A 22819-nucleotide genomic window follows, 5' to 3' on the forward strand; every position below is an offset into this window, starting at 1 on the left:
AACAAAAGCAGTCCAGAAAGAAGAGCACTGAAGAGTGAGTTAATCCCGTGGGTGAAACAGAAGAGGCAGAAACTGAACTAAACCTCTGAAAAATCCCAAGCCCGGATGTGTCGGTGACCAAAGCCTCAAAAGATGTGGTGACAAGAGGAAAAACATCTAGGCTGCAAGCTTACTGCTGACAACTCGCAGTCTCCGGCCCCTGGAGCTGCAAGGACTTTACCCCGACCCCCGTATGTGCACAGCAGGTGGCGCTAGAGGCACAGCGAAAACAAACCAGAGGCGCCATTTCCAGGCCCATCTCCTTCTCTCACTGAACAGTCAGTCCCTGACCCGACTGCTTGAAATTACACCATTACAGATTCAGTTCTCCACCGAACAGTCTCCTCCGAAAGCAGCCTCTTCCAAAAAGCCTATAATATGCCTGTCTTCTCTGTACAATCGGGAGCTCTTTAAAGCAGAATCTAAACTGACCCACGTTTATTACAGTCTTAACAGCATCTATAGAGATGAGCATCCGTAACTGCTATTGGGCGCAGAAATGAGCAAACATACGTACACTGAAAGCTTGCCCCGCGCCGCCGCCTCCACAGAAGACTGAGCACCTTGACAGCACATACGAGTAAGAAAACTAGGCGGCCTGACTGCGAGCCCTGCCTCTAAGGAGCTGTGTGACTATGGACAGGTCTCTTCCCTGGACAAGGCCTATTCCTTCATTTTCAAGTGGGAATCAAAATTCCTCCCTGCTTCAAAGACTTATCTTGAACCAAATGAAATCCTAGCTGGAATGCACATGTAGCATGATATGTAGTCATCCGAAATATCAGGAACTCTATTAAAAAAAACCATAGTGGCCGGCAGTGTAGGCCTGCTGAGCCAGGAGGGACAAGAGGCACGTGGGCTCTGGACACCGTCCGTCAGAGGGTGTGCGTGTGCACGGGTGCAAGGCTGGCCCTGGGCAGGTGTGTACATTCACTTCTCCAAGGGCCACAGGTCCTTTCGCTCTGGAGGCCTTGGGGAGCAGGGAGGGCGGGGAGCTTAGTTTTATCCCCAAACTTGGAATGTCTCCTGCCTAGATTCTTTGCCTTTGGAATGAAAACAGTACATGCTTTTCAGACAAGTGAAGAATGGGGACGGCCCACACAACAGCATTTAGCCCCCAGCTGGAAGAGGGCCCAGGAATAAGGGGCCCAGCAAAGTAGCCAGGAATCGGCTCAAAGATAAAACTCCTCTGGCCCCCCCAAGCTCAGCCCGCCGAAATGAATCTGCTCGGGCTGCCTTTACGGAGGCAGCAGGCTGAGGGTGTCAACACTCCTAGCTTCGTGATGTGTGACCCCAGAGAAGGCACTCACCCTCTCTGAGGCTTCACTTCCTCAGCTCTACAGTCGAGGTACAGTACCTACCGAACAGGGTCGTGGTGATGAAAAACAAAGGCGTTCAACAATACCTGGCTGAAAACGTCCGTTCCCCATCCCTCCAAAGAAAATAGTATCTACCATTTAAAAAGAACACAAAAGAGCCAGATCCCATTTCCTCTTACATGGACTCCTGAAAAGACTTCTCCACTGTCTAAAAGACAGTCCTGAAGTAGGCCTCTCCTTTTCTCAAAACCAAACCAAAGCAAAAAAGCCAAACACCTGCTCGGACTCTCAAATGCCTCTTGCACCCTACTCACCTTCTCTCTGTGAGCCTTAGGGCCCAGGGCGCGGGCCTCGCTCTATATATCCACCTGAACTACCAAATTTCATCTTTCCTGTCCATCTTTTTCCCAGTCACCTTTCAGGGCCACCTCCTCACACACCACACCTACTCATCTCCTGCCTGTGTGCCCGTCCCGTCCTTGGACCTGTCTCCTCTAAGCTGGCACTGAGTCACTGCTCCTTCTGAGGGGGGCGCGCTGTGGCCCCAGGAGCCCTGGCTTCCTCACAGCTCCCTGCGCAGAGCTGGTTCCTAGGTGTCAAGAAGCACTGAGCTTGGCTGACTGACTGGCGCCTTCTCTTCACAGCAAGATCTTCTACAATAGTTGTTTTAAGCCAGTTTTAGTCAAGCAGAATCTCAAACCATCAGAGCTAGAAGGCCTCGGTAATCACCTAGTTCAAGCCCTTTGCAGTACTGGGGAGGAAATAAGTCCTATAAAGGAAAGGGAGGCGTTCCCATCGTGAACAGTGGACACAAATCCGACTGGGAACCACGAGGTTGTGGGTTCGATCCCTGGCCTCGCTCAGTGGGTTAAGGATCTGGTGTTGCTGTGAGCTGTGGTGTAGGTCACAGATGCGGCTCGGATCCCGCGTTACTGTGGCTGTAGCTCTGATTCGACCCCTAGCCTGGGAACCTCCATGTGCCGCAGGTGCAGCCCTAAAGAGCAAATAAGTAAATGAATAAAAAAATAAATGATGAATGAATAAATAAATAATAGGCATTTACCCAAAGTCATACAACAAGTGAGTACTTTTGAGATTTAGATTCTATACAAGAAAGCAGTGCAGGTATCAGGAAGACAGATTTGGGAGGTTTCTTCAGGGAACAGTGAAGACAGTTCCTTAAGGAATTCCCTGGTGGCCTAGCAGCTAAGGATCCGATATTGTCCCCGCTGTGGCTCGGGTTCAGTCCTGGCCCAGGAACTTCCGCAGGCCACAGGAAGCAGGCCAGAGGTAGATGGAGAACAGAACGGCCCCGAACAAGCCATTCAGCCAGGAAAGCTCGAGGCTGCTGACAGCTCCCCGTCTGTGCTCCCCCTGAAGCTCTGAGGGAGAGAAGACAGCAATCCGCTTGTGCCCTGGGAGGAAGACTTGCCTGGGCGACGGGAATGGCAGGAACGAAGGCTCGGATGCGGTTGTGTGCGGATGACACAGCCCGGGCAGCCAGGCAGCAGGGTCTCAGAGGCCGGGCCGCCCACGGCCCAGGTGGAAACGGGAGGCTCCCAAGAGCTGGCAGCACCAGGGCTGGGGAGACAGGGCAGGGCCTTACCTTTCCTGCAGGTCGTGCAGACTCTGCTCGGCTCGGTGTAAGCCCTCCAGGTCCTTCATCATCTTCTTCATGTGCTCCTTGGAGTATCGGTTCTGGATGTAGGCAAACCAGCAGCCGCCCACGCCAATGACGATGGACACCACCAGCATGAAGTCCTTGAGGTGGTTGTGGCGCGTCACTGCGAGTCAGGGAGGGAGCGACGATGAGTCCGGTGCCCGGAGGGGCCTCCGCTGCGCCCCTCCACGGGGCCCGCCCCCTCGGGAGGAATGTGCTTCTCTTCTCAGATACACCCTCGCCACCCCTGTGCCGCTGTCTCGGCTAAGTCAAGGCCCGTCTGGACAGGATCAGAGACCTCGGAGCCATACAGAAAGCTTCCTGGACACAGTTTCCTAACATGCAGTGGAGAGAACGAGTGCCTTCTCAACACAGCCCAGACTGGGCTGTGACGAGGCCATGGGCCCAGAGGGTGGTGGCCTCTGCCCTACAAGGTAAGCAATGGCAGGTGCTCCAGGAGGGAGAAGGGTACAAAGCAGTGTCATTAGAGCTTAGAGCAGTGTCATTAGTGTCACAAAGCCCAGAGCAGGTAAGGGTCTGCAAGGCTCATTTATGGAGAGCACTTCAGGCTGCGGCTCCACCCAGAGACCAGGCAGAGCAGAAGGCACATTAAGAGACTGGAACACAACTGAGAGACCACCTCCGAATTTACCAGGAGACACAGAAATAACCAGTGCTCCTTATGGCAGCTACACTAGCCACTGAAGAATTGCTTTCTCTGTCTTGTAGCTCTGGTGGCCCCTTAAGATCTGATGTTAAGATATTGGTGCCAAGCCAAGACAAGGAAACAGCCTAAATGTTCACTGACAGATAATTGGATTTGAGAAGATGTGGTATGTATGCACAACGGAGTATTACTCAGCCATAAAAAAGAGCGAAATAATGCCATTTGCAGCATCTGTGTAACTAGAGATTATATACTAAGTAAAGTCAGTCAGACAGAGAAAGACAAATACCATATGATATCACTTATATGTGGAATCTAAAATATTGCACACATGAGCCAACCTAGAAAACAGAAACAGACTCACAGACAGAGAGAATAGACGTGTGGGTGCCAAGGGGGAGGGACGAAGGAGGGGGAGGGACGAAGGAGTGGGATGGACCGGGAGTCTGGGGAAAGTAGCTGCAAACTACTACATTTAGGATGGCTAAGCGGTGAGGTCCTACTGTTCAGCACAGGGAGCCATATCCAGTGTCTTGGGATAGATCATGATGGATGATAATATAAGGAAGGGAATGTATATTCACATAGGACTGGCTTGCTTTCCTGTACAGCAGAAATTGGCACAACATTATAAATCAATTATACCCTAATAAATTTTGTTTTTAAATATCGGTGCCAAATGGAAAAGAGAGAGAAGGAACATAGAAGAAATTACATGTGCCAGAATCTAGGGACAGATCTACCTTTAGAGAAAGCCTGGCAGCAATCTGGTGAAGTGCCAGGGCCCGGGCCACCACTGGGGTTCAAATCAATGCTCAGGCTCCAGAGCAAAACTGAGACGCTCTGCAAGGAGTAACACCAGACACGAGCCAAAGCCTTGTGCTAAGAACCGGGCCAGCCCGAAGAGGGGCAGTCCTGGGGCCTGAGATTGGGCCCAGGGCCACAGCCCAGGAGCCTGGGAGAGACACCATGAACAGACAAGACTGGTACCGCAGGCCCTGCCTGCACAGCCCTGCACTTGAAACAGAGCAGCAGTGGCTCCGTGGAGCCCCCGCCAAGGGAACGAGGGAATGTGCTGCTGCCCAGCGCGGCTCTCACCTGGGTTGGGGAGGGAGCTGGCAGCACTGACGGGGTATTGGTGCCTGGAAAGGAAGGGGGGCTGAGAGGAACCCGAAAGGACCCCGTGGAGCCAGCAGGTTGAGAAAGGGTCTAGGCAATTGGAAGAGACACAGGTAACTGGAATTCCACTGCATGAAGCCGAGGCCCAGTTTGGCAAAAAGGCCCTCACTGAAAGGCTCTTCACAGCTCCTCCCCGAAAGGCTGAGCAGCAGGAAGCAGGGATGGGGTGCGACCCAAGACAGGTGAGCGCACAAGTTCCCACTCCGATATGGTGAGTTGAGAATCCAACTGCAGAGGCCTCGTTTGCTGCGGAGGCGCGGGTTCAATCCCCAGCTCAGAGCATTGAGTTAAAGGATCCGGCATTGCCACAGCTGTGATGCAGGTCACAGCTGCGTCTTAGGTTCTCTCCCTGGCCTGGGAACTTCCATATGCTGCAGGAGCAGCCATAAGAAAATAAATAAATAAATAAATAAGTAAGTAAGTAAATAAATAAATAAAGGGGGAGGGAGGGGCATTACCCGGTCCAGGGTGTGGCCGTGTCCTTGACACGTGTACATCAGAGAAAACGGAGGGGCCTCCAGCGGCCGTCCTCTAGCCTCCGGGCCAGGCTACACTTGCAGCCATACTCGAGTCCCCCCTCTCCTGCCCTTTAGGTCCCAGGAGGCAGTATCTCTGCAGCACAGTCAGCTTCCTTCCCTTCTGGAACCCTCCTATTCGGCCTCTTCCAAAGGCTGGGGTGCAGTGCATCTCCCCTGTTTAAGGACTTTTCATCCTGGCTTCCCAGGGTTTCTCACGTCCAACATCCCCGCTTCAGGTTCTCAGCACATGTCAAAGGTGCTCTGTTCACACGTGACCCCAGGCACCAGCCCCTCCTGTTGCCTCCAAGGCCCCACGTTCTTAAGGGGGGGTGTGCAGATCAGCGCCTATCTGTTCTGTTCAGTCCCTCGTTCTACCCTGTCCAGACTGATTTGGAATAAGATCCTACTATTTTTTTTCCAGCTTTATATTCCCATCCAATTTATGAATAAAAATACTCAATGAGCAAGGACAAGAAAAAGCTCTATCAGTCACCATCCGCTAAGGTAACACTGTTCTACCCATCAGTACCCTCTGGAGCTCTTCAGCCAGTTTTGACTCCACTTATATAAAAGCATCCAGCGCGGAGTTCCCATCGTGGCGCAGTGGTTAACGAATCTGACTAGGAACCATGAGGTTGCCTTGCTCAGTGGGTTAAAGATCTGGCGTTGCCGTGAGCTGTGGTGTAGGTTGCAGACTCAGCTCGTATTTGGCGTTGCTGTGGCTTTGGCGTAGGCCGGCGGCTACAGCTCCGATTCGACCCCTAGCCTGGGAACCTCCATATGCTGCGGGAGCGGCCCTAGAAAAGGCAAACAAACAAACAAACAAAACAAACAAAAAAAATCCAGCCCATATGTCCCCTGCCTCATCAAATTCATAGCTGAAGCTCAGATACCCAGGAGCTACCAGGCTTGCGGGGAGAGGGCAGTCAGTCCAACCTGGCTGATTTACTCTGTGCCCCGACTGGTCATCACTTGTCTGCAGCGACCGGCACACAGAAGGGCCTCAGTACCTATTTGTGGGACTGAATCTTAACTGATAAGCCACAAGCGTGACATCGCCCTCTCCTTAATCCACGTAAGGAAGAGAAACAGAGAAAATACAAAATGTGTCAGGCATGTATATTCACATTACAACCCTCACAACTGTTGGCTTCCCAGGGTTTCTCACGTCCAGCACCCCCCCCCCTCACGTTCTCAGCAAATGCCAAAGGCGCTCTGTTCGCACATGACCCCAGGCACCCAGCCCCCTCCTCCTGTGGCCTCCAAGGCCCCAAAGTTCTTAAGGGGGCATGCTGGTCCGTAAGCATGAGCACACCCATTCTGTAGACCAGAAGACTGGGGCTTCGTAGGGACACTGAATTGCCAAAGTCCATACAAAGTGGCAGAGCTAGGATTCCAATCCAGATGTGCCTGACTGCATGGTCCTTCTGCTGAACCCCACTCCCTCATACTCAGGCAGCAGGTACTGTTCCTGCTTTGTTATCCCCGATCTAGGCTGAGTGTGACTCCAAGAATTCCAAGGCCTGAGTGTCCCCGCCAAACAACCTGCTGGGAGCTGACCCTCTGGACAGTGAAGACCCGAAGGCCAAAGGGCCAGGCCTCTGAGGTCACATGACAGGCTTCACAAAGAGACGTTCTTGTTTCATCAAAGGGAGCATCTTGTACCAACCATTAGGGAGCCTAGGTTCTGCACCTGCCTCTGCCCCAACCTGTTATGCAATTCACTTCCCCCGTCTGCGTTTCAGCTTCTTCAGCTGCAAAACACATCATGACAGAATTACTACAGAGATCAAATGCATAGTGTAGGAGCTCCCTGGTAGCCCAGCAGCTAAGGATTTAACTGTGTTGTCACTGCGGTGGCTCAGGTTTGATCCTGCAATTTCCATGAGCCACAGAAGGAGCCCAAAAAAAGCATAGCTGTAAATGAGCATGCCTTGAGGTGTCTGGAAATACTCGGATGGCCATATCCCACAGGTGGTGATGCATGCGGATTCGGGGTTTGAGGAAGAGGGAGGAGTTGGAGAAGCAGATATGAGAATTGTCAGGTCCCTTCGGTGGGGCTCAGGGCCAAACCCCACAGTCCTAGGGGAATCCGTGAGGGCTAATTTTATGTGTCACCTTGACTAAGCTAAGGGACGTCCAGACGGCGGGTGAAACGCTGTTTCTGGGTGTGTCTACAAAGCTGTCTCCGTAAGAGACTGCATTTGACTCGGCAGACTGCACAAGAAGGTCATCTTCACTGATGGGGGCATCTCCAGCCGTCCACGTGCCGCTACAGGACACAACGGGACTAAAGGCGCAGGAAGGGCAAATCCGCTCTCAGCCTGGCATCGTCTCCTGCCCTCTTCCCCCAGCACTCCTGGCTCTCGGGTCTCCAGATGCAGATGGGGACTCGCACCCTCCAGCCTTCGGACCTGGGCTCACATATCAGTTCCCTGGTTCTCGGGCCTTCGGACTCGGACTGAACTACGCCGATGGCTCTCCTGGGTCTTCCGCTCAAGACGGAAGGTCGTGGGACTTCTTGGCCTCCATAATTGCATGAGTCAATTCTCACGATACATTTCCTCATGCATATTGATATACAGAGCCTATGGGTTCTGTTTTTGTTTTGTTTTTTGATTCTTTAGGGTCGCACACACGGCATATGGAGTTCCCAGGCTAGGGGTTGAACCGCTGGCCTCCTCCACAGCTACAGCAACACCGCATCCTTAACCCACTGAGCAAGGCCAGGGATCGAACCTGCCTCCTCATGGATCCTAGTCGGATTTGTTTCTACTGAACAACAGGAACTCCAGCCTATTGGTTCTGATTCTCTGGAGAACCTGACTAATTCAGGATGTATAAACTACTGAGCCGGAAAGAAAGAGGGAAGGGAATTCAGAGCCTGGTCACGCTTTATTCATGATGTACTTCTTGCTGCCGTGATCCCGGTGCCATTCCTCAGTTTCTAGCAGCCTACCCATGTCTGCAGAGATCCGCCCATTCCTTGTCCTCTGAACCGGGATCCTCTAAGTCACTCTTTGACAGCTGAAAACGAAGGCTCTCTCAAGGGCTGCCCTGTGTGTTTCTGAGCTTTCCTGCCCGTCACCTGCTGGTAGTCTGCGAGTTCCTTGGGGCCAGGGCACGAGATTCATTTATCCCTGTAGCCTCATCCTTAGCTTAGAGCCTGACCGGAGCAGGTACTTAGCAAAGGTGGAAAGGAGAGGAAAGGGGAAGAGGAAAGGGAGGTTTTAGCAGGAAAGGGAGGCAAGATATAAAATGAATGGGGAAGGAAAATACCAGCCCCTGGGACCAAGAGGAGTAAGCTAGCTGTCCTGCACAACCCCCGCACCAGCTCGGCTCTCACAACCCACTTCATACCACTGGAGGGCCAGTGTAGGAGTTCTGATTGTGGTGCAGCGGAAACAAATCCAACCAGGAACCATGAGGTTGTAGGTTCGATCCCTGGCCTCGATCAGCGGGTTAAGGATCCGGCGTTGCCGTGAGCTGTGGTGTAGGTTGGAGACGCAACTCGGATCTGGTGTTGCTGCGGCTGTGGTACAGGCTGGTAGCTACAGCTCCGATTAAACCCCTAGCCTCCATATGTCACAGGTGCGGCCCTAAAAAGACAAAAAAAAAAAAGAAAAAAAAAATAGCCAGGGTAACAGAAGACCACGGCGCTCTCATGAACACAGACATGGCTAGCTAGGTGAACAGCGCTAACCAGGGGAAGCTGGTTAGGACCTGGGAAGCCAGAGGGTGGCAGAATTCCCAGCCTGAGTGCTACAAATAGATTTTAGCAAAATGAGGTCAACTGTTAGCACAATCAGGCTTCAGGCGCGGGAGGAGGGTGTAAACAAATGAGATGCTGACGTGTGAACAGAGTCAGGGGTAATGGTGAGAACGTGCAGGGTGCCAGCTGGCCTCCAAATCATGATCACTTTCTGGAATGCCCTCTCCGACCTGGTCCCTCCACCTCTCCACTGCCCACAGAACCGCGGGTCCGGCAGATAGAGCCACGCGCCCCTTACTGCCAAAGTATGTGCTAGGAATGGCTTTTGTCATTTATACAGCCTTCTGGGCTGAGAAGTCTGTTTAACTTGTAAACAGACTGGGCTCTACTCCCTGGCGGTTGTAGCCAAAAAAAAAAAAAAAAAAAAAAAGCCTTAGCTGCCTCACCCATCCACGACCCTCCATAGGAAGCAGTTGTCCCCACAACCAAGCTGGACCACACTTTTCTTCCACCTGCCCCAAGCCCGCAGCCCCGGAAAGGCCCAGCCTCCTTCGGGATAACTTCTAGCATTCATTTCCTGGCACCTGCTCCCTGCCAGGCCTTGGGCTGAGGGCTGATGACAGATGATCAGACATTTCCACCGTCAAGGAGTTCCCAGCGTAAAGAGTAACAGATGGGGAAACAGATTGTTAGAAAGACAGCAGGTACAATCATTCGCTGTGCACCGGAAACTAACACCACGCCCATAAGCCCATCTGCTTCCCAGGGGCGGGGGCATCCGAAACGACAGCAACAAAGAGCTGCAGGTCCCCCGAGGACAGGAAGGGGCTAGATCGGCATCCTGGGCAAGGCTTGAAGGGCAGGCCAGACGAACACGACAAGAGGGAGAAAGAGGGAAGGCAGAGCTGGCAGAGCCCAGAGCCCGCTTGCCAGAGGCAGCCACTCCTATGTCCTGAGAGCTTTGCCTCACATCTGAGCCACCCTGGAAGGAACACAAGGTGTGGCCACCTTTCCCCTTCACCACTGCCCCCCACCCAAGAACTACCGTGCAGGCCTCTCTCCACCCCTTCTCAACACCCCTGCTGGAAGCACAAAGTGCACACAGGCCCAGCCCGGGACTGGCCTCAGGGGGCCTATGCCAACAGGAGCGGCCGTGCACGCAGGGGAAATGCGGAGAGAACCTCAGGAACCGGCCTGAGGTCACGGGGCCGTGGGTTTGCTTGATTTCGGAGCCGGAACCCTTATATCTTGTCTCCTCTACCCAGAGTGGAGGGCAGGATAACACAGTAGAAAAGAACGTTGAAATCTAAGTTAAAGACCTAGGAGTGTGTCAGGGCTCCACTATTTAAAAGGTGAACAACCTCTAAAACCTCCACCTCTGGTGCCTCCGCATCACCTGAGCCTCAGTCTGCCCCTCAGTACATCACCAGCTGCCGCGGGGAGGCAGCAGCTTCGACCCCAACCTGAACATGGCCTGGGGGCCTCCGTGCTCGGAGCACACCTAGGCCCTGCCTCCCGGCGCTGTCAGCAGAGCCCCAGGAGGGCCAGCCTGGAGCCAGCTCTGCAGGTGGAAAAGACCGGAAGGCACTCGGGCTGCTCTGTGGCCGCATGAGGAGGACCAGGCTGCCTTCCACTGTCAGCAAATGGACCCAGGAGCTCCCGCCATGGCTCAGCGGTAACGAACACCACTAGTGTCCTTGAGGACGAAGGTTTGATCCCTGGCCTCGCTCAGTGGGTTGAGGATCCGGCATTGCCGTGCGCTGTGATGTAGGCCCCAGACTCGGCTCGGATCCTATGTTTCTGTGGCTGTGGTGTAGGCGGGCAGCTATAGCTCCAATTCGACCCCTCGCCTGGGAACCTCCATATGCCATGGGTTCGGCCCTAAAAAGACAGACAGACAGACAAAGAAAGAGAGAGAGAGAGAGGAAGGAAGGCGGGCAGGAAGGAAACAGAGCCTGAGGTGGCCCTGGGCAGATTCAGCCGATTCCTCTTCCCTCCCCAGCTCTGAGGCTGCTGTGGGCAGGGGGTCCTGCTCACTCCGTGGGCCCTCCTGGCTACTACAGCAAACCTATGGTTTGAGATTTCTCGAGCCTCAGACCAAAGGCAGGACTTTCCTCAAGATGAGGCAAGGTAGCCATGTCTGGCAGCAAAAACTGGCAGTCACTTCCCATTTCCCACTCCCTCCAGCCCCTGCCAGCCACCAATCTGCATTTGGTCTCCATGGATTTATCTGCTGTAAGTATTTCATATAAATGGAATCATATGGCCTTTTTGGTGACTGGCTTCTTTCACTCACTCCTTTCTCCTTTTTATGGCACTTCATTTTTTTTCCCCAGGTTTACCCATGTTGTAGCATGTATCAGAACTTCATTCCTTTTTATGGCTGAGTAATATTCCACTGCATGTCTTTACCAGAACTATTTATCCATTCATCTATTCGTGGACATATGGGTTGCTCACATTCTTTGGCTCTTGTGAATGATGCTGCTACAAACATGCATACATGGACTTGTTTCGGACCGGTTTTCAATTCTTTGGGTACATTCTTAGGTGTGGAATTTCTGAGTTACACAATAACTATGTTTAACTTTTTAAGGAACAACAAACAATTTTCCACAACGTCTGAACATTTTTACACTCTCACTAGAAATGTACAATGTTCTGATTTCTCCACACCCCTGCCAGCCCTTCCTTTCCCTTTCTTGTGTTTTTGTTTCTCTTGCAGCTATCCTAGCGGGTGTGAAGAATCTTCTGAGCGCTAGTACTTCTGTTCTGCCTATCTCAGAAACAGGCTTTCTGCGGACCTCTGACCTCCCTTAGATTAGGTCACCTGCCGCCTACAGGCTCTGGAATGCGTCTAGAAGATACTCCTGTCCTGGTATCAGCCTGACCTGCTTCACTAGGGCTCCTCTGGTTGGCGCTGACCTCCAAGACCAACTACTATGGACCCGGGCTTCTGGTTCCCAAGCTGTCCTGCCCTAGCTGATTTTTCCACGTAGACTCTTTGCCCACTTCAACCTGCAGTTTCGAATGCACATTTTTGGATATGGGAAATCCTATTTTGATACAGAACATGTACCGGTCTCTGTCATTACATCTCAGCAGGCTAAGGAAGCCTTTCAGGCTGCCCAGGGCTCCCCTTCCTTGGGGCTGACAGAGGAGAGCCTTCGCAAAAGTAGCCTAGCTTTCACTGCTGGCTCTGGTTCCTTTGCTGGTGTATACAGAGCGAGGGGGATGAGCCGTTAACAGGGAGCGTTTGAAAAGGCCACGTCCCATTTTTCAAGGACCAGCTCAAGACTGATCCTGGCCACTAAGCCTCCTGGCCTCCGACTGGACATCCCCCCACTCGGTGCTCCCACTCCCACTCTGGAGAGACGTACAGGGCAGGTCTACCACTGCATCTGCTCACCATTCACTGCATTTGTGAACATTCCAATCTCCGTGTAAAGGCGGTTTCTCGAGAGCAGGGACCCTGCCCCTGAGAGCGGCGCACTAGGTGCTCAGTAAACGTCAGTGGACGAATGGAAGGCCAGTGCTCGTACAGAGGGGGAGCCTCATATAAAGAGCAGGGCCTTCCCTATGTCATCTACTAAAAACACAAGTAAATGGTAGCAAAACACATGTCCCAGGATCGGGGGAAAACAAGGCGGCAAAGGACATGGCAGTGGCCTTGTCCCGTTGCCCCGCTTCACACTTTCAAAAGATACAGACCTTCTGGAAGGGGCAAAACGATGGAGAAGTTTAAGAAAAAGCAGGGGCTGCCACGGCTCGAGAAGGAGAGAGAGAGAAACCGGTGGAGCACAGAGGACCCCTAGGGCAGTGAACCATTCTGTGTGACGCCGTACAGGGGGACACGTGGCGCTGCCCAAACCCACAGCCAGCACAGCACCAAGAGTGACCCTCAGTATAAACTGTGGACTCCGGGTGACAACCGCGTGTCAGTGGAGGGTCCTCTGTCGTCACCAGCACACCACTGCCGCGGGGGAGGCCAAAGACGGGGAGGCGGTGCGGGCACGCGGCAGGAGGCTCATGGAAGACCTCTGTACCTGCTACGCAATCGTGATGTGACCCCAAAGCCACTCTAAAAAATAAAGCCTATTAGACACGTTTAAAACCAAAAAAGGCACAGGCCCGTTCACCGCTCCCGGGACATCGGCATGGGCACCTGTCAAGCCGAGAGCCCGGGCAGGGGAATGTTATCCTGCCCTTGACCCTGCCTGCCAGCTGCTTCTTGGCCTGGTTCTTGGCTCTAAAGCACTCTGCCGCTGGCATCCGCAGCTGATGCCAACAGCTGCCGAAGGGCAGAGAGGAGGCCCTGAAGAGCCTGTTTGGTCGAGGTTCCTCTTCTAAGAAACCCTACTACGTTTGTGCTGAATCCCCTTAGAACAAAAAGGGACGGCAAGGTTGGCCATTCCCACCCCACAGACCTTCAAGAGTTGAAGCACCTAATTCTTTCCACTAACCCTGAGCACAAGGGACCAGCCTTCCTGAGGCCTGGGTGTGTTGACTGCTTCAGTAAAAACCCACTTAGTCCTGTTCGGTTGTCTAAGGACAAAAGACGGTCAGCGGTCGGTTCGTGCCCTCTGCTCATCCACGCGAGAGCAGGGGCAGCTAAGTGGTACTCAGCCCCTCAGCGTTCCTGAACACACCCCGCATGTCTGAGCCTTGGACTGTTGCTCAGGTTCTTTCCCCACCTGGAATGCCCTCTCCAGCCACCTCCACGGAACAAAGCCACACACCGCCTCTTCTACAGGATGCCCTGCCTCAGAAGCACTGTGTACCTCTCTAGAACATTCATTTTAAACATTTCGTGCGGAACACGAGTCATCCAGATCTTCCTAGGGGGCCCAGCACAGCCCTGGCACAAAGCCGGGATGTCCTTCATGCATTTAACGAATGGATTTTGACCCCTGGCTGACTCAAAGGCAAGACCACTTCACATCTCAAAAGCGGAGGCGCTGCCTTGCAGCTGGGCCTCGGAGAGCCGGGACCTGAGTCCAGCTGCTCCGAGAGCCTCGGGGTCCAGGCACGTCCGCCGCCCTCCTCTCCACGGGACTCACAGAGAGGAGGCCCGAAGAGCACCGTGTCCAGGGCCTTCAGCTGCAGCTTCTGCCGATGGCTGCGGTCTGTCATCTTCAGCACGGTCCCCGTCATGGTGGTGTTGGTTACAGCCAGTCTGTGGGGGTGAAGAGCAGGGCTCAGTTCCCAGCACAGCAGGACGGATCCGGGTAGGACCACCCACCCCTCTGGGGACACTTCCGTGGCGTCTCGCTCCCGGGGACTGCTCCCCTCTGCACCCCAGAACACGGCTCTGGGCCAGTGGATCTCGACAACGAGTAAGCAGGACACGTAACGTTCCCCGAGGACGTGGCCGCCCTTCCCTCCAGGTCCACTGTGTCCCGAATATTCTGCTCTCTAAGGATTATCCGCCTGTGACGGTTCCCACACTCAGCTGCAACTTTTCTGCTGAGCTTCTCCTGCCAGGGATCATCCGCTACCTGGCCCCACACTTTTACTATGTGTAAATGCATTCTCCTGCCCAGCCCGGGTCGGAACATGAGGCCATGTGACTCAGTGATTCTGGGGACCTCTGAATTATCCTAATCCTAACGCATCGTCATGAGAGGGAAATCTGCTGACAACAAGCATTGCATTAGTCTTGTTATCTTGTATTTGAGTCACAGGGATTTATTCCCAACCAGATTATCATCATTTATTTTCTCCAACCATAATGTTAATGATACCTTAATAAGAGAGGACCTGTAAACAAGGAAATGATGTAGGAAAAACGGGACTTTGCTTCTCTTCTGCTGGGACGAAGTGGGTATAGGATGAAAGGGGTATAAGATAGGAAAGGCTGAAAAACCACTGGGGTGGGTCCCGCAGGAGCACGAACTATTACACCACTCCACAGGATTGTTGCTCCTTCCTGATTCATAGCTTTGTTTCCCTAGCTAGGAAAGAAGCTGCTGCCATCCGTGTGTCATTCCTACTCCCGCCTGGGCATGCAGGAGCAGCCACTTCCTCCCTAGCCCTGGGAAGCAATGCAGCCCTCCACGAGACAGGCGGTGAGACGCTGTGACAGGGGGTCGGAGGTGGGGATGTCAGAGGATGGAGCTTCTGGTCCCAGCTCCATCCATGACTCACCTGTCTGACCATACGCTGCTTCTGGGCCCTCAGGGGCCTTCTGTGTACACTTATATGCGTCGGATGCTTCCTACAAGCCCAGAGTTCCTGGGGCTCCTCTTCAGAGCACTTCTATCAAGTATACTGGCCTTCGTCTAACTGATGGAAATAGGTGTCATGTTTTCTCCAGTCTATTTGTCAAATAAGCCTGTGAGCTTCTAAGCAACGAGAAGGGAGCTAACACTGAACCAGATGCTGCATATCTCTACTGCTATGACCTTTTCCTGTAATACCTATTCAGTCCTCCTGCTTTAAGAACCCAAGTCTGCTCTTAGCTCCACTTGACAGAGAAGAAAACAGACTTAGAGATAAGGAGCTTGCCCAAAGCCACATAGCAAGTAAGTGGCAAAGGTAGGACACAACCCAAATCTGCTAGATTCACCCCATTAAACCATGCTGCCTGTGATGGGCCAAGAAGCACCCCACTCCACCCCACACCCCCTGTTCTGAAGGCTCTGCGCTTCCTGCTGTAACTAAGGTGCCACAGCTTCCTCTGTTCTTGTGCCCTGCCTGGTTGGCTCTGGTCTTAAATCTAATTTTGGTCACAGAAGGACCAAGGGAGCTCATTACCTGAGAACTGACTCCTTATCCTACGTTTCACAGTTTTAATCCAAGCCAAAGCCATCTGTCGAGATGGAATCGGCCAGGGATTCACAAGGTCCCTGGGAAAGAAACCTAAATCCTGGAACGTCGTGGTCAATCACCTATTTGGTCACCTGCTTAACTGTCTCGCTCCTCCACTAAACACTGAGTTCCACAAAGCAAATGTCAGGTTGAATGCATCTCTTTGTCCTCAGGGCCCAAGAGAGACCACAGCACATGGTAAGTGCTTGGTAGAGTTTTGTTAAATAGAACTAAACGGAGTATTTCCAGGAAGCCTATTTTCAACCACATGGGGCAAAAGGAAAATGCAGGGGGAAAAGCAAGGCCCTCAGAACCTGAGTTCAGATCCCAGCTCAGCCACTTACCAGCCTTGATAATCATAAAATATTTGAAATTCAGTTTGCTCCCACAAAGCTGGAAGCGTAACTCCGCCCAGAATTGTGAGGATCAACGGAGGGAACAGGCAGGAAATTACTCTCTGAAGGGATGCGCACACATGAGGATTACTGCTCTCTCCAGAAGAGGGGCAAGCGGGCAGCAGAGAAGGGGACAGCCCGCTCAGCTGGGCCTGGACAGCAGTGCCCGGCAGCTCTCTGGCTGGGGCTGCAAGGTGTGGGCACTCCAACAGCTGCACCTTGCCCTCTCCCCTTTGCCGAAGCTCATAACCGGATGCACCCACATAATAAGATGACGGATTATTCATAATCAGCACTACCAGACGGTAAGCCCTTGGAGGGCAAGGGCACGCTGTTGTCATCTTTATCCCCAGCACCCAGCACAAGTGCTTGGCACCGTAACTACCGGTCGAAGAAGTAAATGGATTGATGACTGATGGACATGTGGCGCTCGTTTGACATAACGAGAAATCAGTGCAGGAGTTCCCATCATGGCTCAGTGGTTAACAAATCTGACTAGGAACCATGAGGTTGCAGGTTCGATCCCTGCCCTTGCTCAGTGAGTTAAGGATCCGGCATTGCCGTGAGCTGTGGTGTAGGTTGCAGATTCAGCTTGGATCCTGTGTTGCTGTGGCTCTGGCGTAGGTGGGTGGCTACAGCTCCAATTCGACCCCTAGCCTGGGAATCTCCATATGCTGCAGGAGTGGCCCAAGAAATGATAAAAAGACAAAAAAAAAAAAAAAAAGTCTTCTCATTTGGAGTTCCTGTCGTGGCGCAGTGGTTAACAAATCCGACTAAGAACCATGAGGTTGCGGGTTCGGTCCCTGCCCTTGCTCAGTGGGTTGACGATCCAGCGTTGCCGTGAGCTGTGGTGTAGTTTGCAGACGCAGCTCGGATCCTGCGTTGCTGTGGCTCTGGCGTAGGCTGGTGGCTACAGCTCCGATTCAACCCCTAGCCTGGGAACCTCCATGTGCCGCGGGAGCGGCCCAAAGAAATAGCAAAAAAAAAAAGACAAAAAAAAAAAAAAAAAAAGAAATCAATGCAGTACTCCAACCCCTCCCCACGCTCACCCCAAGCCCTGGCACACTGGGCCCTATGTAAGGGGGGCAGAGTTAGGCCACAACGGTGTTGGAAGAATTATTCCAGAGAGGAGGCTGGGGCCAATGGTAGGCGGCCCCCACCTCTGCACCGTGTCTTCAGAGGAGTTCAAGTGTATAGGGATCATTCAGGGGAGGTTAAAAGAGCCTTGAGATTCCTGGGCAGTCAAAGAGGTAGCTGCTGGGGGGCGGGGGTGGGGGACAGCAAAAGAAAAGAGAAACAGCACAGGATTTGAAGTCTTCCCAGATCTAGGTTTAAATCACAGTTTGCCTCTAACCAGCCATGTGACCTTGGAAAAATTACTTAGCCAGGTTCATCAACTCTATATTATAACACCTACCTTCCAGTATTGATGGAAGGATTATATGAGAGACGGGACAGAAAGTGCTAAGGAGAGTGCCTGGCATGTACTCGGCACTCGATAAATGGCAGCTTTCAGCACTACTCCCGGGATTGACAGAAATATTAAATAATAGATGAGGAGGGCCCATTACGCTTTACAGCAAGTGCACAGCAGATGTCAGAAGAGAAGCCCACAGATTCTGCCCTAAAGGGGGTGAAACGTCACTTAGCAGGTGAGAGCGACCTGAAGGCCAGCCAAGCCCGGCCCCCTCCCCGAAGCCCCGGGCAGAGGAGCCAGCTGCCTCCTGACCTCGGCATGGCATGGCCGCTGAGCTGCAGCTTCCGGAAGGTCTCCTCGTACTGAGGCAGCTCCACGTACGTGATCAGCCACTGCACCACCTCATCCACGGTCCAGTTGTACACTGCGGGGAGAGACACACAAAGCCATGACTCCAGAAGGCAAGCCCTGCGTGCCCCTGCTGTCACAGTCACACCGACTACGACGCCTTCGCCACACGGCCATGTGCTTATTGGCTCCCTCTCCCAGAAAAGCCCAAGGATGACGGGAGCACGTACTGCACTTTCTGTTCGATGGACTTTTTCTCCTACTGTACCGGTAACTGCGATGATATAATCCTGAGCTGTAACGTTGTAACAACAAAATGATACTAACAGAAGCCATCGTTTATACAGCACTTACCATATACCATGTACTGAGCTAAGCACCTCCCATATGTTAATGTTTTTATGATATTAATGCTCACTAATCCATGCAACCACAGGCGAAGGATATATTCCATTGTATCCCTATTTTACAGATGAAGAAACTGAGACACAAAAAAGTTATATAACTTCCCCAAAGGTATCCAGCCAAGAATCGGTAAAGCCAATATTTGGACTCAGGAAGTCTGGCTCCATAGCCCTTGCCCTAGCCATTATGTCACAAATATCATATATACAACTTTTTTTCTTTTTTTTTCTTTCTTTTTTTTTTTTTTTTTTTTTTTTTGCCTTTTCTAGGGCTGCACTCTGAGGCATATGGAGGTTCCCAGACTAGGGGTCTAATCGGAGCTATAGCTGCCGGCCTTTGCCAGAGCCACAGCAACGCAGGATCCTTAACCCACTGAGTGAGGCCAGGGACCGAACCCGCAACCTCATGGTTCCTAGTTGGATTCGTTAACCACTGAGCAACATCAGGAACTCCCCACGTTTTTTAATTTATCCAAAGTGTGTGTGTGTGTGTATTGCATACATACATAAACATCTTCCCTGACGCTGCCGGAAACTTGCACTCAGAGGCGAGTCTGAGCCAAGAGATGAATCCAGACGAGTCAGAGCGTAGCTGTAGACAGCCCTGTTGCTTCATCTCTCAGTTTTGGGCAAAGAGTAAACTCCTCCCCCCTTTACCTGTTATGGCCACACCCGCGGCCTGTGGAAATTCCTCGGCCAGAGGCTGAATCCCAGCTGCAGCTGTGGCCTATGCCGCGGCGCCAGCAGGGCCGGTCCTTTCACCCACTGTGCCGGGTTGGGAATCAAACCCGCATCCCTGAGGCGACCCAAGCTGCTGCAGTCAGATTGTGAACCCGCCGCACCACGGTGGGAACTCCTAAATGTTCCCCTTTGGTCCCATCAGACTGAAGGATTTTCTGTCACAACAGGAGCCAGTTCTCACCGAAACAATGACGGAATGATCTGTCACCACCCGGCAAATCGCATCATTACCATCTGCGGCCCTCGCACCTCATCATCTTCTTCAGCACCGTGAGAACAGGACTTTCTTTTCTTTTTTTGGCTTTTTGCCTTTTCTAGGGCCGCTCCCGCGGCATGTGGAGGTTCCCAGACTAGGGGTCGAATCAGAGCTGTAGCCCCCCGCCTACACCACAGCCACAGCAACGCAGGATCCGAGCCACGTCTGCGACCTACACCACAGCTCACAGCAACATGGGATCCTTAACCCACTGAGCGAGGCCAGGGATCAAACCTGCAACCTCATGGTTCCTAGTCGGATTCATTAAACACTGCGCCACGACGGGAACTCCCGGGACTTTTTTTCTTAAACAGACAAGCATAAAAATAGTCCTTTAAAGTAATTTTAATATTCGTGTGGTGTTTAGGCACATAGATAGCAAACGTATCTCCGTACTCTGTCAAGGGTCAACGATAAAGACGTGATAAACGAGGAGCGTGTTCAAGCCGGGAAAGGGCAGAGGACATCACGGGGTGCTCCAGAAATCACGGTTTCACAGGAGCTTGAGCAGAGAAAGGTGGTGGGAGGGCTGAGTCCCTGCGGAACCCAAAGAGCCTGCGAGCAGCTGGGTTTCAGCCACACGCGGTCGTTTCCTAGATGCAAAGCGTGCTTTGATTTGATGCATCAGCGTGGTTTTGTTTATGCTTATAAACACATCTTATATAGCAACCGGAATTCCATTTTGTGTTTGTACATATTTAAACACCATGATAATAAAAACAAGTTAGGTCAGCTTTACAGGTCCAAGATCAAGTATTTCCCTTAAAAGGAATTTGAACATTCCTCAAGTTTGAAAACTACTGCTGTGAGCCGCAAGATGCCAAAAAAGTTTTGAAGCAGAATGAAATGGTGAGACTTATTACCCGCCTCTCCTAAGACCCCTGTCCTTCCCTAGAACTGACCTCCATCGGAATGCTGCCTCATTTCCCCTGAACAGTCAGCTGCCCGGAAGTCAGGGACCATGACCTGCTGATTTCTGCTCATCCCTTTGTCTTTAAAACAGTGCTTTGTATGCAGTGGCATCCATCAGAATGTACTCAGAGAATAACTACCCCAACTGAGGAGTTCCAGACATGCTCTGAAAGTGGGGCTTTCAAACAGCAACCACCATCTGCCTAGACAAATACGCAGCTCAGGTGGAGGTTAACTTCTGCAATGCTTGACCCCTGAGGAGTGCCCCTCAAATCCTGGGTTGCTCCTGTCACTCTCACGTGAACTAGAGAAGGTGGAAGGCTGGGCCCTGTCCCTTCATCCTCCTGCCTCCCCCACAGAGGAGCCACACACGGTACAAAGCAGACAGACGCTCATAAGACATCCTGGATGAAACAACGGAAGGCAAAAGCGCTCTAGTCTCTCGATGTCCTCAGGAAGCTGCTGGAGCTCGGGAGGGAAGCCCCGAAGCCGAGAGAGTAGCTGCAGGGGCCCAGGAAAGGACCCAGAGAAGAGGGAGGAAGGTCCGTGCGCTCGGACCGCATCCCAGAAGACAGGGTCCCAGACGCCCGGGTGGAAGATGCTTAGTCACTGCCTGCTTGCGTTTTTAATTTCCAGGCTAGAATACATCAGAGGGAAGAGAGAGATTAATTTCCGAAAGGTACGTTCAAATCCTAGGGCTTGGGAAAGGACGGATGAACTGGCACGAGGAAAGCAGAAGGGACGGGCCTGAAAATGACCACATCTCCCCACACATTACAGACACGAGCGCTTGCTGTGGTCTGGAGTATCAGGTAATGAAGGCCTGGCAGAGGGGCACGAGACGCAAGGCAGACGTGCAAGTGCCAGCCTGCAAAGCGCAGAGAGAACAACACGCTCCTGCCCTACTCTCGAGGGAGCCTGGCATCACCCAGCACGGCGAGTGGAGTGGAAAGGCCACGTCATGTCTCATTGCTCGAAAGGCCTGAGGCCAGCGGGTCACAAGGGCCTTTTGTCTGCAGGGAAGACGCCCTGACACAAGCCTGAGCATGGACCCTGGGCAGGCAGGAACTCTTCCAGCTGCACCTCCACTGTCGTGGGGGAGTCACTCTAGACTGGGCGTTCTCAGTCTCTGCACCACGGCGTTTTGGACAGGTTAATTCCTTGTTGCAGGGACTGTCTCATGCACTGTGGGACGTTTACCAATATCCCTGGCATCTCCCCACCAGATGCCAGCAGTATGCTGCCAGTCATGACAATCAAAAATATCTCCAGATACTTCCAAACGGTCCCCGGGGAACGAAACCATCGCTGGCTGAGAACGACTGCTCTGAACACTACGTTAAGTGAGGCTGAGGCCTATGAGGGGACCCAGTCTGGCACTTCAGTGAGGATGGACTCTGAACATAGTCAGTCCCTGCCTGGCTAGGCTAGAGGCAAAAGGACGATGAGCTCACATGTCAGGGAAAACCTCAAGGCAGGTGTTTCTGGGTTTTGTGCTCCATGTATCATTCTGTTACCTGGCAGATGCCCTACCTAGGTAAGGCCTGGCAGCACTGGCATTGCCCACTCAGAGGCACTGCAGTCTGAACAAAGTAAGCCAGGATAAGGGGCATCCTTGTCAGATGGCAACCCTGTGTTCCAGCACGAAGCTCTCACTCCAGAGTCAAGGTGAGATATCAGGGCCCCCTTGTCCCTAAGTACTTAAAAGTTAAAGTCTTATTCTGCTTCCTCATTCCAAAAGAGAAAACAGGCAGAATCCCCAGGCCAAAGCAGAGAAAAAGTAACAGGTACAGAGGGCTGTGGCTGTCAGTGAAAAGACACAGAATCTGGCCAGGAGAGCTTAGAAGAGACAGCGCCAATGGACTCACGTGACCAGATCCCAGGAGGACATTCAAGCAAGAGATAGTCTTTAAAGCCTTGATTCCCTCATCCCCTGAGCCTGTCCCTATAGCTCCCAGAGACATCAAAGACCACATCTCCGTGTTAAGACAACAAAAAGTATTACACAGGATTGGAGAAGGGCAACCCCTGGAGTCTTCTGCAACCAAGAGTCCTTTACAAGAAAAATGCACAAGGAGTGGCCACTGTGGCACAATGGGATCAGCTGTGTCTCTGCAGCACCAGGTTGCAGGTTCAATCCCTGGCCTGGCACAGTGGGTTAAAGGAGCTGGCATTGATGGCTGCTGCGGCATAGGTCGCAGCTATGGCTGGGATCTAATCCCTGGCCTGGGAACTCCATGTGCCATGAGGCGGGAGGAGAGGAGAGGGAGGGGAGAGGAGGGGAGGGAGGAAATGCACAAGTTGACTAACTTCGTAGGCTCCAATCTTTTTAATGACATCATCTACCTGTAAAAGAAATCAGAGCACAAATTGCCAATATACAAGCACCTATTTATAAATTAGACCTCTGTACTGATATTAGGAATATTGTAAAACATACAT

General features: G+C 52.4%; 1 protein-coding gene across 13 annotated transcripts in view; it reads right to left on the reverse strand.

The window, feature by feature from the left end:
- Nucleotides 1-22819, reverse strand: part of STIM1 (stromal interaction molecule 1) — a 203479-nt gene that overhangs the window by 18506 nt on the left and 162154 nt on the right. For all 13 annotated transcript variants that reach the window (XM_013999088.2, XM_021101954.1, XM_021101951.1 and 10 more), the window contains 3 exon segments: nt 18029-18140; nt 14155-14270; nt 2965-3142 (listed from right to left, as the gene is read on the reverse strand). In XM_013999088.2, the coding sequence (XP_013854542.1) occupies nt 2965-3142; nt 14155-14270; nt 18029-18140 (406 nt within the window).

Source organism: Sus scrofa, chromosome 9 (genome assembly GCF_000003025.6).
Source record: "Sus scrofa isolate TJ Tabasco breed Duroc chromosome 9, Sscrofa11.1, whole genome shotgun sequence".
Classification (NCBI taxonomy): domain Eukaryota; kingdom Metazoa; phylum Chordata; class Mammalia; order Artiodactyla; family Suidae; genus Sus; species Sus scrofa.